This window comes from Cimex lectularius, unplaced genomic scaffold (assembly GCF_000648675.2).
Source record: "Cimex lectularius strain Harlan isolate CLEC.00 unplaced genomic scaffold, Clec_2.1 scaffold13, whole genome shotgun sequence".
NCBI lineage: Eukaryota > Metazoa > Arthropoda > Insecta > Hemiptera > Cimicidae > Cimex > Cimex lectularius.
The window spans coordinates 846360-863055 of record NW_019392649.1 but is presented as its reverse complement, the minus strand read 5'-3'; the positions used below and the strand labels follow the sequence as shown (position 1 = coordinate 863055).

The 16696-nt window shown below is 36.8% G+C and overlaps 1 protein-coding gene across 4 annotated transcripts in view; it reads left to right on the top strand.

Moving 5' to 3' along the window:
• LOC106664558 overlaps positions 1-16696 on the top strand; it is a 47309-nt gene that overhangs the window by 19020 nt on the left and 11593 nt on the right. For 3 of the 4 annotated variants that reach the window (XM_014390381.2, XM_014390382.2, XM_014390384.2), the window contains exons 3-6: positions 1524-1642; positions 13941-14079; positions 14953-15461; positions 15685-15823. In XM_014390381.2, the coding sequence (XP_014245867.1) occupies positions 1524-1642; positions 13941-14079; positions 14953-15461; positions 15685-15823 (906 nt within the window). Of the gene's footprint in view, positions 1-1523; positions 1643-11137; positions 11465-13940; positions 14080-14952; positions 15462-15684; positions 15824-16696 lie in introns of those variants that run through there. The other variant, XM_014390383.2, reaches the window with a different exon arrangement.

Sequence of the window (16696 nt, the reverse complement as noted above, 5' to 3'; positions counted from 1 at the left end):
TTAGTGAGTAAAGTAGGATGCTTCGTTTATTTAGCTCACTTTTTTTCTTTTAAAGTAAATGTAAACGAATAGTGTTAATTTACGCTCATTTTTATTGTATAAACAGTATTTTAGCTTCCGTCCAAAATTTTCGCTAAGACATTAGTGATGAGTTGATTAACGAATAAATATTCAAATGAACTAACGAATTAGTCGAGGATTGATCAATTGAACGTTATGAGATAATTCGTTTTTGCATTCATCCTTTTTAAATAGTAGATGATTTATTTTCTAGAAATATTGAAATTAGAATTTAACTTTTGTTTATCGTAAACTTACATGTTTCATATAGGTAGAAAATTGTTATATTCCCACATTTAACTCTTTTCAAAACTTCAAGTGTATTATAATTCTGAATATTTTACCCTCCATCGCCTGCTATTTTTGGCTCTGCTGGTCTGTCTTTCTGTCTGTTTTTCTGTCTCTCTCTCACTCTGTCTGTCTGTCTCTCTCTCTCCCTCTCTCTCCCTCTCCCTCTCCTTCTATGTTTCCATCTCTTTCTTCTGTCTGGTAGATAATTACAATTATTTCCTTATTTCTCTTCTCTCGCTATCCCTTCAGCTTTTTCTGCTTTTTACTTACTCTCTGTCTCTGTCCATCTCTTACTCACTCATAATGTGGCGCTTTTTATGAGTTTTTGGTGTCTTTTTTTGGCTGGTTCTTTTTTCATCCATGGCGTTGGTTTATTGGAGATAATACGATTTCTTCAATTATTTTCCTCTTTCTGTTGGTCACTCTTTCTCTCTATGCATCTTTTACACCTTCTCATTCATTATCTATGCTTTTTCTTCTGTCTCTTTCTGACCATCTCTAACTTACTCCGTCCATCCCTCTCTCTCTACCTTTCTCTCTTACTTTTTTTTCTTCTTCTCATTTCTTATCACTTTCTTTATATTTTCTCCTTTTCATTCACTGTCGCTGTCTTTCTGTGCTCTCCTCTCTCTCCCTTTCAATTTCTTTCACATTTTGTCTCTCTCTGTTTGTTATTCTATCACGTGATTGCGATTCTCTCTCTCTCTCTCTCTCTCTCTCTCTCTCTCTCTCTCTCACACACACACACACACACACTTTCTCTCTCTCACTCTCTCTCTCTCTTTCTCTTTCTTTCTTTCTTTCTCTCACTCGCCCAACTTTTGTCTCTAGCTCTTTTCGCTCTCTGGAGTGTAATAGAATTAATCTGTTTACATTTTACAATATTTAATTATAACATTATTGATTACTACGTTAAAAGATACATAGAAAGATTGTTTTATTAAAACTATTTACGATAGTAAAAACTAGTAAAAAGTTGACATTGTAAAAGCAAAAATTGAGTTATTTTTTCAAACTTTAAAACAAAATTGATTAATAATACAAAAATTCTTACCACTAGCGTAGGGACAAGTTAAGTCTACGTAATTATATTTATAATCAGTGCATACGTGCAGTTTTTAAATTTTATTCATTAGGTTTATCGTTTTGATTTGAGTCATTTTTGTTTCCAGAGTTAAACCTGGAGGAAACGGGACCTGCGAGATATCGGAAAAGAAACCCGAGGCAGATCCAATTCCAGATGTGGAATACGACCTGTTTTACAAAAATTCTCAATGCCTCAATAAAACCTGTAAGTTAGATATTTATTCAACACATTTAAAAAATAATAATAACACATTTAAGTGATAACTAACAATAAAATAAATAATTTAAAGGATAAATAGTTTTAACTTCAAATCGTACTTAAAATTCTAACATAAAATATCGAAGTATGTCGAAGCATTTTGTTTCGCCTGTATTGCAGGGTTTTGCCGATTCGCCTTGGAAAAGTCAATACGCAAGCCCGATTCGGTTGTTTAACGCCTTGAAGGAGAAAGAAAATTCAATATTAGATTATCTAGTTACAAAATGCAAAAATAGAACATTAATTCAATGATAATTAATCGTGTAAAGAAAATTGTTAAGGATTCATTGTTTAATTTTAAACAATTAGATTGTAGTTGTTTTATAATAGTACACGCTTATTAAACGCATTATTTGTTTACTAAATAAAAAACGGAACATAGTTTTCATTTTGTCCTAGTTTTTCTTCGGCGGATAGAATAGGCTGACCTCGGACTATCCATTGTTCCCCTGTATTTAATGTCTTGTTACGACACTTTTTTCACATTTTGACTTTAAATTAGAACAAAAGGCACCAATATTCAGACTAACAAGAGAATAAAATTAAATAAAATGCAATAAATAAACATAATAAATTTAAAGGGATTTAAATGGACTTTAGTCATATTCATTGATATAATTTTGTAAAACTTACACGAACAATTCTAGTTGATCACATTAACAACATTGATATTTACTACGAGGAACTAAAAAAACTGAAATCAGTACAGAAAAGTATAACTTGCACTGTACAAACCGAACACGACAGAACAAAAACAACTAGAAATCAGGCTTGTTAAAATTACGTATATGAAAAAAATACACATACATAAAAACTCATACGAAAACAACACTTCAACAGGAGGAAAGTTATCAACTTATTAACAAATCAGACATGTTTACTTTTTAAATACTACATAAAAGGAATGGAAACGACAAACGCAAAGGACTGGAAGGACCAGCCAAAAGACTAGGATGAACTAAAACCACGCTGGTTCCCTGCAGACAAGAAACTTCCTAATAATTATGTACAAAAGGGACTAACGTAAAGTAAACTCTCCAGTGAGGATGGCGAACACACGTTTTATAGACCAAAATAGCGAGGTTATGAGCAGGATGACCGGAAATGATCAAACTACAGGTTCATCACCCTGCAGACTTCAAGAAGAAATTTCATAATTTTTCAAACAATTTCTAGTTAAACTAAACATGTGAACCCTAGCACTGTAGGTATCGAAAAACAAAATTCCGTCCGGTATACTAGAATAGTGGAGACAGGATGTTCAGAAAGACCAGAAATGACCAAAAAACTAGATTTATCACCCTACACCTCTCAACAAAAAACTTCATCTGCAATTATTAAAAGTGTTCAAAAAGCCACTGGAGTAAATTGAACACGAGCACACCTTATAATAAATATTTATAAAAAAGGTACTCTATTGAAATAAAACATGTGAACGTGAACGTAAACTTTTTTTAACGAGGGTTCACAATAGCAGAGGTCATATCAACCCTCGGGGTGCCAGTGTTTTTGAAAAAAAGCCCATTTTTAAGGATGATGGGTTCGAATGCAGGGCCGCTGGATTCGAACCTGGGACCTTTACCTTACAGTGTCAACGCCTAAACCGTTGCGGCCACCGACGCCAAATAGGAAAGGATTAAAATACAAGTTCATCACTCAACAAGTTTCAACTAAGAACAACATAAATAATAAATTCATGTTTTCAAAAAAGGCACTCGAGTAAAGAAAACTTGAACCCACCACTGAAGATGGAAAAAAGCAGAAACGCATCGAGTAGATAAAATAGCACTTATAGACGCACCAGGTTGACTGAAAATGGCCAAACCCCGCACCCTTCAAGAAGAAAACTCTTAAGTAATTTTTTTTAAGTTGCCGGAGGGAAGTAAACACGTAAGCCCACTAATGAAAGTGGAATAAAGCAGAAACGCGTCCGATAGGTCTAACCATCGAGATTAGGTAGACCAGGTTGACCGGAAATGTCCAAGCTAAAAGTTCATCACCCTGCAGACCTCAACGAAAAACCTTTTATTTAAATAATAAATAGGTATAGTTCAAATAGCCATTTGATTAAAATAAAAAGGTGAATCCGCTCGTGAAGTTGTCATAAAGCAGAAAGGCAACGGGCAGACAAAAACTGCTGGGTTAATCGGACCAGGAAAACCTCAACCATTTCTATTTAAATTTAAAAATGTACTGTTGTATAAAGCCTATCAGAACTTGAAAAACCTACGGCAAACAGACATACCACTGAAGATGGCGAACGCCCACATGTGTCAGATAAGGCAAAATTTAGGAAGACCAGGATGACCGGACTGGAACAAACTACAGGTTCATAACCCTGCAGACTTCTAGAAGAACTCTCATAAATAATATTTAAAAAAAAAACCTCGAATAAAGTAAACACATAAACCTACCACTGAAGATAGCGAAAAGCAAAAACGCGTCCGACTGTCTAAATTAGCGGGGATTGGCGAACCAGGAATTGCTAAAACACAGATTCGTAACCTCGCGGATCTTACAAAAATTCTCGTCGGGCAGAGACGGACCACGATGATGACTACTAATGAATGATGACTTCTAATGAAGAAGCTAATTAATAAATTTTTTAAAAAAGGTACTCGGATAAAGTAAACACATGAAACCATAAGTGGCGATGCAAAACACAGAATTTGATAGTGATGATCGTTACTACTAATATTTACTTCACTACTTTAGTGGTCCGCTTGACCAATTAATACAAGACAATTAATTAAGGTTTTTAGTTGAGATGAAAAAAAGTTAATGGCACGAGAGGGATTCGAACCCAAGACCTTCGGCTAGATACGCCGCTGCTCTACCACCTGAGGTCACGATATCTAGCCGAAGGTCGTGGGTTCGAATCCCTCTCGTGCCATTAACTTTTTTTCATCTCAACTAAAAACCTTAATTAATTGTCTTGTACTAATATTTACATTTACGGACGGTTTAAATTCGTTTGTTTAAAGCCAATTAGATCTAGAAAAAAGATAGTCGAGAAGGAAAGAGACGGACTCACAAGAATGTCAAAAAGCTGAAACGCGTCTGACAGATCTAACCAGCAAGACTAAGCAGACCAGGATGACCGGAAATGACCAAATAAAGGTTCATCACCCCGCACACAGTTCTCAACCAAAAGTTTTACAATTTGACATTTTAATGTTTGACGGTGTCATCGTAAAAAAAAGATTTTGGCCAGCTTTGTCAAGATGCAACTTATAGTCTCGAGTCATTATGATTGATGAACTTGTCCACACACTTGGCTTGTAACCTTCCTTTGGTTCCTGTTGTGTAATTTCTGTCAGTTACGATTAAATAATTGAATTGAAAAAATAACAAGAATAACGCTCTTCGCTCTGTTGACCTTGTCATTACAAATATTGTACGAGGATGAGCAAGAATTAACATAGGGATAATTACACGAGTCCTTGGGTATTCGCTAGCGGGGGAAATGGGTCAGCATGCTAATGCGCTTCCCGTATTTGTGCGATGTTTATTGCATTCCGTGTAATTGCTTTTGTTTCGTTGTTTGATCTGCTCTTTGTACAAAAGGTTAAAGGTTAACTATTTCCGACGGTGCTTAATTCCCGTGTAAAATAGTATTTGGCATAATAAAATAGGTTTTTTTTGTTTTTGCGTAAACTATATCAAAATTATATAATGAATTACTATCCGATTCTCATGGCTTCAAGAGCGATGTGACCAGGATGTTTGAATTTAATCAAAACTTCCAAATAAACTTAGGTACCAAAAACGAACGGGAACGAGTGGAAAACACCTCCTTTAAGAACGGCACCATCTTTTGGTAGGCAGATAGATCTAGAACACAAGAAGGTACAAGGGTAGGAGTTTTCGGTCCTGGTACCAAATACTCCGAACTTAAATACACTGGTATTTAAGCTCCAAGCTGAGGTCTATACAATCGAGAGATGTACTCAATTCAATTTGAATAAAGGTACAAAAACAAGAACATAGCTATCATGTCAGATAGCCAAGCAGCTATCAAAGCACTAAGCTCAAACATCATTAGTTCAAAGATGGTATTGACCTGCAAAACCAAATTAAACATATTAGGTACGCAGAACAAAGTTAACCTCTACTGGGGACATGTGGGAGTAGAAGGCAACTCAAAATCGGACACCCTTGTCAGAAAAAGGGCTGCTATACCGCTGATAGGACCCGAACCCTTCTGTGTCATAGGAGCCCACATTATGAGTACCTCAGACAGAAGGATAAAAAGAAAATGAGGGAACAATGGAACTCATTGGACACAGGTAATCCTCTCCTAACGAATTTCGGAAGGAAAGAAGTGACAGAATGTATCAAAAGAAGAAGGAAAAACTGACAGGACTCTTTAACAGGACACTGGAAACAAAATGGACATTTAAAGAAGATTGGTATAACTCAAAACAGCATGTGCAGATTCAGCTAAGAAGCTGAGGAGACACCAACACATTTTCCCGCAGAAAGAAGAGCGTTGGGACGTACAATGGGTCCGTAGAAGAAATCCAACCACCGAGGTCTATTAATCCAATTCTTGATGAAATAGGACCCACCGGTGTGCGATAGGCACAGAACGGGTTATGCAATAGTTCTTAAAGAACGCAGTACATTACACACCCCGACCAATACATCTACAACTACATCTATATCTACATATCAAAATTATAGGTTAAGACAGGATTTTGGTGCAATAAACACTTTCAAAACGTGAAAAAACCTCGAACTGGGCAAAAACCTGTAAAAATCTCAAAATCCCGCAAAAAAGTGTAATAAAGATAAAAACTTCCATTTAGTACAATAAATTTTTTATTTATATAATGAAGTGGGAAGTTTATGGGCCGACAAACAGCTGAGGTCATCGCCGACTCTCCGCATGTTTTTCTTCTTTTGCGCATATTTTGTTTTAAACTGCAGCCATTTGAGCGTCTCGAACTGGTTACTGACTCTCTGATTTCAAATCTATACGTTGATATCCTCTCGTTTGTACGTCAGGTTGTCAAATACAGAATAGAAACAAAAGATACAATACATATATATATACATCACACAAACATAAATGTCTGATCACATTCACTCCCCCAGAACACTCGATATTCCTCGGGGTTATAAGCGACCCCTTCCTTTCCCACTAATAAATTACTCGGGCACTCTCAACACAACAGACAAGAATGACACATCTATACGGAAAAGAAACACTTTGAGCCCTGAAGATGATCTCAATAGTGATCGAAACGTTGGCACGATAAAGAAAATGTTTTTCTAAAACCTACGTCACACCAGACAGCACCTCACGATCTCCGAGGTGAGTCAGGTCAGATTCACTCCCCCAGAGTATTCGATATTCCCCGGGGCGGGGTTGAACCCACCCCACTCTCGCTTATAACTTACTTTTACTCTCCAGACGTCACACACTCACCCCAGAGTACTCGATATTTCTCGGGGCGAGGTTAAATCACCCCTTCCTTTCATGCTAATAAATTACGTTCATTCCAATAAACTAACATAAAGTCTACACAGACACAACACAAACACACATAAAATAACTATAGACATTATTTATATAATAAACTTAATTATTGTTTTAAACATCGTTTATGATTAATTGTTTATTTTATAGCCAATCGATTATATCCATTTTTAAACCCAATATATACAATTAAATTTTAAAATGTACAACTAGATTAAAAAAATTAACGTTGTGAAATTGAATTTAAATTTAAAATATATTTTGTTCTTATTTTTCTTACTAAAATTAATTTTTATTTGTTTTAAAAATGTTGTAGTACAAAATAAAATTGAAAACAATATTCGGTCGGCCTTGCAAGCGTAATCACAGTTTAGACCCTTGCCTGAAGAGGGTTAAAAGATTTTACCATCCGTCTTCGGTTCAAGGTAGTTCTGTAGGACATTCGGTACTACGAACTTAACAGGCTTTATTTTTTAAGTTCGTCCAAGCCGAAGAAAGGTTGAAAAATTTAAAGTGCGAAAAACGCAAGTGATGGAACAGTGCGGGACGGCGGACGTCGAACATAAAATATTTCTTGGAAGATTTTAAAAATTTGAAGTTGAAAAAAAAGATTTAACACTCGATTCGCTTACTAAATTCTTTAACAGTATAACTGAAAAAATACTAAAATTAGAACAAAATTGTTCAGTAAACCATAAAAACTTGGAATTTTGTGCAAAATAAGAAGTGTCAAAAGGACGTCCTTTTCATGATTCGAATTTTGCAATAAATTGCAATCCGAATGAGCAATAAAAAGATGCAATGTCACGGGAATCCGGTCTTTAATTATAAGTAATCCATGATAGGCAACTTATAACGAACATTGATGAGCCATAGAGAAAAAATCTTAAGAGAAGAATTCGAATATACCATTATTTGTGAATAGCCGCTATAGTGAAACTAAGCACAACTTTGACAATTTCAAAAAAACAAAAACTCATTAAGTATTAGCAAAAAAATCGTTACATCCTCAGATAGATAAAAAAATTTACAGAGACGTTCGTCCCCTGAAAAATGAGTCCGTAACGACACGTCCCCTATGAAGTTTTAGTCTAACCCAGCGCCTTTCTTGTCTTATCTCTAATGATGACTTCTCCACGCTCCGTCGGGCCATTTCGAGTTTGATTGTTTCTGTTCAGTTCCGGTGTTTCTATTTAACGCGCATTTACACAATCTGTCGATTGAAATAGTCAAAAGTCCGCTTTATTTGAAAGTTATTTTTGTAACTCGTGTCAAAAACTGACGAACGGATTGATAATCGAGTAAGTCGTTTTCCGAGATATTTTTGTAATGCCGTTGTAAAATTTGTAACAAAACCAAAACAAAACATTGAGCCGGATGGTCAGGAGATCAGAAGAACTCGTGTCATTGAAACGATTTTTAATTGCGGACATGAGGACTCGCTTCCATCCACCAAAGTACAAAAAGTTAATTAAACAATTTGAAACAAATCTCTCTCTCACTCTCTCTCTCTCTCTCTCTCTCTCTCTCTCTCTCTCTCTCTCTCCCTCCCTTTTTCTCTCTCCAAGGTGCAGAAAAATCTCAAGCAGTCTCCTGCCCAAAAGAACGAACTGCTCAGCCTATGGAACTTGATCAATAGCCTTTAGCTACTAAGCTACTAGTAAGCTCTAACAAAGTAGATGGCATAATAGATATTTTATGAGGTCCTTGAGGCTTCGTGGCCACCTCTTCTATCCCTATTCCAATGAATTATGTAAAAGGGTTCAATGAAGAATATTCTAGGTTAAATACATGCAAAGAAAACATAAAAGAACCATCGCAGAACCACGTAACTATTAAACGTAAGAGTATTAGGACTAGAATGTGACTAAAACTGCTATCTAGACAATGCAAACTCTGGAGGTTCAAACTCTAGCAGAAGAATTGGGATCTGGTAAAAAGCCTTAAGTTTAAATAAGAGCTCAAGATAATGGTGGAGATGCACAATAGACCAATATTGGTCGTGTTGCGTAAGGTCGTAAAGAGATCCTAATATCCTAAAGTTTGTTAAATTGTTTCTTTTCTACTTGTTTACCTAACATTTATTGTTAACCTTTACCAGTTATTGTTTTGTTACGACAAAAGATAAAACATTTTTTGTTCATTATGATAATTAGCTAACTAGTTTTGAATCACAAGATCAGTATGACAGACATAATTGAAAAGTCGTCATTGTCATTTTGACAGTGCATAAGTGGAGTTCTTATAAAGTGAATTACACCAAATTATTTGACCAGGACTGTGGAACTTCCGTCTTTGAAATAATTATTTCCTATGGTGTGTAGCATACCTCGGCCTCCACTTGGCCATGGTTTTCTAGGTCAGCGACAATAGAGCATTGTCGCTGTGAGGCAGGCATCAAGGAGCTCGTTTGTAATAATGACTGGTGATGATGATAGTACACACACAAAAAATAAGAAGAAAATGGTTTAGTTTCTTGCCATTATCATCGCGATTATAAACAACAGAAAATAAAGTTGACAAATAACAAAGATTAACTAAGAAAGAAAATGCTTTACACTTTAAAAAAATATATATTTTTAAAAGTCTTAAGATATTAGTTTTTCCCTATATCTTTCTGAGTTTAATCATTTTCTTCAAGTTAGATCACCGATAATTTTGGCTTACCTATCATTGCTGGGCTGGTCTTGGTTAGATCACCGACCGGTAACGATCCAAATCCAAAATTTAGTAATAATTTTAATTGTGAGATTTTTCGTTGAGATCTTTTGAGTTGATTAGCCTGTATTGCGATCATTTTCTATCACCTTGGTCCGGCTGGTCTCGCGTTTTAGCTAGGCATTTCGCCAAATTTCAAGGCGATGAAAGTGAGCCCGAACCGGACGGATAGACGGGACAAAATGTACAGTGGCTACAAATAAATTTTAATTGTAAATACAAACCTTATGCTTTGAAGCTCGAACTTCCTTTTGTCGTCTCTGGTCATAATGATCTGCCAGGTTAAACATGGCTATCATCCTGTCCGCTTAACATCTCCTGGAGCTTGACCTTTTTTTTGTTTTTTCTGGTTCCTGGTCCGCTTATCCTCGCTGTTTGGTCTTTTGGAAGCATTTTGGCTTTTTGCCATGTCAGGTAGCTACAAACATGTTCTGTTTGTAATTCAAATCTATCTTTTTATCTCAAAACTTTTGGAGCATAAATTTTCTTTTGTCGGGGTCTGACCGATTGGCCAACCATGGCTGAAATTTTCCTCAACGACTGACGACCATTCTCGTCCGCTTATCCTCGCTTTTTGGAGCTGCTGGACGAGTTTCTGCATTTCGCCATATCCAGTGGCTACAAAATAAATATGCTTAGCTTTATTTTATATGCTTACACTTTTGAAGTTAGAACAACCTAAACTTGCTTTTTCGTCTCTAGTCTGCCTATTATTTTCTGTTTTCGCCGTTTAGTTTGCCATTTTGCCATTTCGGTTCTGGGCTTGTACAAGAAGGAATCAAACCCAAAATATTTTTCTTACCCAATATTTTTAACCAATATTCAATTAAATTTCGTCGTGGATTTTTAACTTATTGAGATTGAGTTTGCGTAGAATCACCAATTAATCTTCATCACAAAGGTTTTTGGATTTTGGCATTCAACAAACCTGGCAAAAATATGTTAAAAAACTATTTCTCAATTATCAATAAATACTATTAATCGTTACTGCTAATATTGACAAAAATTATGTTAATTTAATAGTCAGTTCAGTAGAAGGCTTAAAGTGCATTAAGATATTCCTTCGAATTTTAATGTACATGATATATGTCAACGGATTTTCCGAATGCAGACCGTTCCGGAACTTAACCGACGAGATCGTAGGATGTTTCGCAACCTCTGGAGAGTCAGAGAGGGAGTAAAAGCGAGCCCCGGGTAATTGTTGTTACAATTAGACTTATGTGAGAGTATGAAGGACTCGATTGGAAGAGGGGGTCACCAAGGAAATCTAAAGGGCTGAGCAACATTCGCCACCGACGAGTACCGTCGAGTCATCATCCAGCATCACATCTTGGACTCCGCCTCCGTTGTATGATGACCGACATATCATACTCGTTGGGTTCAGAGCATAAATCAGTCCTTTCTGCCTTGGCCATATCTGAGACTCTTCCTTGACGACCAATCGCGATTTTTTTACGATATTTTGAGTTTAATCATGCATTGGTTAGTTTACTTTTTGAGTGCTGTTGTGTGGTACAGCAATGGTGCCTTTTGTACCAGAGTTATCATTGTAGAAGATGTAAGACGTAAGTAACTTTTTTCTTTATCATTGTATGTATTTCAACTATTTGTTACAGCTATTAGATTAAAAATTTATAATGTAAAAATACATATTTCAAATATTTTATTTGGGGGACTAATTACAATAAAATCCAATCAGATGGGCATATATTATGTTTTCATGACTAATTGATACTTCTAAATTATGATATAAAATATATAATATTATTTATACAGAGAGAGGAGGAGAAGGAGGAGAGAGAGAGAGGATGAGAGAGTGAGAGAGAGAAAGAGAGTGATAGGACAAATGTCTTCGACCTAGTTTTAGCCTTTAAAGATTTATTTTATCCCCTAATTTTTAATAAACTTGCAGAATTAGCCTTAATTCATCTATGGATTTTATTATTTATCTTTATGCTGGTTAATATGCGCTAAAACCTTTTTTTTTATGTGTAGATATTCAATATATGAATAAATTTGACAGAGATCTTTTGCTTTTTTATTCTGTCGTCAATGACTGGCCAACTCAGATCAAATCTTTGACAAATTTAACAGTTTAGGTAAATGTACAAGGACACAACAAAACACACAGACTAACCACTGAATATACTTAACGGGAATAAGCAGATCAAAGTGATCTGACGGTCAACCAACAGTTGACATCCTTTGCCTTCTGCCAATAATCATTGCCCGGTAACGAAGGCTAATGATGTTTTCTTGCTTTTGTCCAGTGGTCCAACTTAACACACTCCGGTGCGCCTAGTTTATGGTGAGAGGGCTGCCCCTTCGTTGGCTAGTCTGTCAGCCTGTTTTCCTTCTATATCTTCAGGTCCAGGAACCCACATTAAACTATGTTTTCCTCGAGCCTTTAAGCAAAAGCCAAGACTAGTTTGGAGCTATCAGTGAACCCGTTTAGTGCCATATAGCTAAACTGACTGTCAGAAAGTAAAAAATCCGTGCACCTTTCATATTTTTCTCTATCCTGTTCATAAAGTCGGGTTGCATGGACCTCAGATTGGAAAAATTTTGGACCAGTCCGAAGGTAATCGTAACGTATTATGGCCCCTAGCTGAAAATAGGGGTTGGCTTTCTTTTAAAAATCTCTGTTATCTATGGCCACTTGGGAGTTTCTGTCATAGTTGAGTTTTCCTTTCACGTTGTACACCCAAAACACTTCCTCCTACGGGCAAGTCTAGCGCCGAAGTTAGTATGTTTGTTGGTGTACTTTCTGCTTCCTTGCAGTATCTGCACGTACCGTGTTGAATTATACGAATCTTCTTTAAATGTCCGTTCTGTCCACGGTGTCCTATTAAGAATTCTGTTACGGTTCGATTTTTCTTCCTGCATCCTTTAATGCAGTCTGGTTGCTTTTTAGCTTTCAAAACCAGAAGTGTTCTTGGATTTTTTGTTTCTAGTGAGTAAATTACCTGTTTCATTTTCATTTTGTTTTTTCGTCTAACATACTCATTGATTAGATAGTGTGAATCATTAGAAGGGCTATCAAAGGTACAGCCGTTATCTCTTCCTTACGTCCAATTTTCCGTCCGAGAACGTCCGCTCTCGCGTTTACTCTCTACACCTACATGTCCGGAAATCTAGCAGAGACTAACTTTATTTTGCATACCTAATTCATTTAATTTATTTTTGCAATTCAGTACCACCTTTGAGCTATTCACCTTTGTCTTTTATGCTTTTCAATTAATTAATCTTTAAGTAAGGCATTGGCCGAGATAAAAAAAAGTCAGAGATTCGAACGCACGACCTTCCGCTAAATACGCCGCTGCTCTTTCACTTGAGCTACCGTGACTTCGATCCGGTCGGACACCAAGTTCCCATCTCAGCCTCACCTTTTTGAATTTTTCCCTCTTTTGTGTTTAATGCCAGACAGTATGACACATGTAGTTGTATTTTTATACCCTTTGTTCAAACTGAACTGAGTACATCATCAATTGCATTGACTTCATACTCGGCGATACTTGAGTATTTTCCCATGGGTTGTTCTAAGTAACTGATTCCAGGACCGAACACTCCTGCCCTTGTACCTATTAGGTTCTTTGGATTCTAGATATATCAGTGAACCAGTAGATGGTGCCGTTCTCAACGGAGGTCCTCAACTTTGCTTCAAATAAATAATTTCACTCGTGAGATTCGATCCTTGCCTATTTATATAGTGTACTATCGCACTATTAAATAAATAGTGTGGTAACATAAATAGGGTAAGTCTTCTGTGATCGGCAGTGTATGATTTTGAATTTGACTCGTATAAGCTATCAATATCTTTTTATAAAAATCAATTTGGCTGTATAATTCTGAAAAAAATCGTTAAATAAGGACGTGGAGTTTGTAAAAATTCTCTGGAAATCTGTCTTTCATGTGGTTTCTCTGACTATCCCCCCCCCCAAACTTAGGGTAACTTTCACTTATGCTCTTATAAAAAATTGTTTTCTACCTTGATACATAAAAACAAATATATTAAAATTGATAAAATTCCTTTTGTTTCAGCTTGTTTTCGCCGGTTGGCTTCGGGAAGAAGTCTAATCGAGAGGTACGTCAAAAAGACCATTTTCTGTGACTCGCTGAGGAGTTGCGAAGAGACCTGTGCCCAGGAGACGTCGTTCAACTGTGAAGGATTCAATTTCAAGTAAGTCGATAAAACATTCTATAACAGACAAATTAAATAACTATTTTTTATCGTGATAAAACTTAAAAACTATCACGAGTTTTTTTATGTGGCGATGGCTTGACGGAGAAGATCCACTCAAAAAATCTTTATATTATAATGTATACAAATATAAAGACGTTGCATTGAACTATGATTTTAACAAAAAAAATCATCAGTTGAATTGTTTCTTTGTAACGTAACAGGAGTAAACTAGGTACACAGTTAAACAAATCATCATCAAACCGTCAGACGTTCTTCTGACAAAGGTAGAATGGTTTCCACTTAAAAATATTCTGAAAATTCAAAAAGCTCGATTTATGGGTTCAGCATGAGCAGAATAAAGTTCAGTAGCTTAAATATGTAGAAATTTAGTTTTCCTCTGCTTGTTCGTTCAAAAAAGGCGTGATATTTCTTGGACGTTTGGTGGTTGATCTGCTTGTCTTGTGATCCAGCAAAATGATCATGTGCCGATCAGTGTAACAATTCATAGACGCATAAGAACATGCGAAGAAAACAGGGTCAGTTACGACAGTCGACGCTGGCCAGGTCAGTGGTTAGATGTCGATCAGCCACATCAACTTTTAATCATTAGTGACATGATGGTTTAGGTTATTCATTTTGTTTTTCTGTTGAAGGATAAATTGACATCACTGTCAAGAAATTGGCCAAATGCTTCACAATTTGGTCCATTAAACGCATCGAACGTTAACCTTGGTATCCTATTGAAAACGCCTGATTCAAAATAGACTGGAGAAACTGCAAGAGCTTTTATATGAAATACGAGCATATCCCTCATATCAACCTGATCCTGAATCTGTTTATGCAGACATAATTAAAGCAATTGTTTTTCAGGTACGGCAGATCAGGATTCGGACAGAGCGTGTGTCAGTTGACATCAGTACCCAGTTCAAAATTAAGCTTGACTTCGGACTTCAATTCGGATCGTGATTTTGACTTCTACGAAAAGGACAGGAACGCCCCTCGTACTTGCTACTTTCCTTTCCTCGCATACAGGCCATGGACCGGGTACGGAGGTCCCGAGTACGGCCATGGAGGTCCCGAGTACGGACACGGATACCACCCGAACTACATCCCGAGCGACGGCGGACATCACTACGGCGGAAATCAACACGGCGGACATCACTACGGTGGACATCATCACCACGGTGGACGACCACCGGTCGACGGTTACTACGACGGTGGTCCACCTCCTTCAGAGGACTATCCGTCACCCAATCGAGACGATTACAACCCTAACCAGATCATTCCACATCCAGGCTGGCAGTGGGACAAAGGACATGAGTATGGTGGTGGAGGGCACCCTGCTTTCGGGCTTGAGCACGGATGGGGCTTGCCAGATGGTAATTCAACGATCTTGGGAAAGCAAACGCGTCTCTTATCGGAAGCGCTTGCTCGCCCGAGACTTCATGCTTGGAAAACGATTTCGAGAAATGAAAACTTGAATCCTTTCAACTTTTCATCTTCTCAGCCCTATTTAGACTATTGCAATGAAAATTGCTTAAGATGCCTCTCAAAATGAGACCTTGGATTTATTATTTTTATTAATATATGTTTATTTGACAGAATGCTTCATTAGAACGAGATCGGGATTTCGTCTGGATAGAACGAAAGTCCTAACTTCTCTCACTGTTCCTTCCCTTTACCACTGTGAGACCGAATGCGCCAATGAAAAAATGTTCTCCTGCAATATTTTCAGTTTCAGGTAAATATTTTTCAAAATTTTTCTTGTATCTTTTTAGTCCAAGAGATTAATAAAACTTATATTTTCTACATAACATGCTAACAAAATAATTGTAGGGGTGAATGATAAAAAAAATCATGTCAGGGTTTAAGAAAAATTTAAGCATACAACACTACCTAAATTGCACAGAACAGCAAGAAAATAAATATTTAAAATAACACCATTGTTATCCATCTTTCAGCCTGGTGAAGATCCCAAGCTGGTTTCTTCCAAAAACCCTTGCAATTTCCACGTTTTTCATTGGACAACGTAAACTTTCGACACGAATAATAAGATGTAACACTGTCTGGACTAAATGGTGGGTGTCGCGAGAATTCGATCCCATGATCTTCATCTAACGTTTTCTTAATCAGATGGGAAGTGTGTGGGAGCGTTATCTGCTAGAACGGAACATCTTTACAGTTAACCTAAACATGATAACGCCAGCACTTAACGTACATTGCTTCCATTTGCAATAGAGTTCAGCGCAAATAGAACATTCATCAGGAACTCCATGAATGGAGTCGTAAAAAACACAAAACATTTTTTTCGCACAGCTCTCTTAAAGCAACAGCAAAAGCAGTTTGGCAATGATCTAACCATAGTAGATTGATATCAGGATTTCGCCTGAATCAACTTTTATCACACATGACAATTTGTTGCTAAAAATCTCATATTACATGGGCTTTTAACCATTAATTTCAAATACAGTAAAAGGAGAATGGAAAAGCCGCTGGGCTCGTAAAAATAGACATAACCCTGACAAACCGTCGCAGGTTAAAGAAGACCTGGTCCATGGAAAACGGCTCTAAAATGGAAAGGCCATATTGACAAGACTGCGCGTAGGTCAAGAAT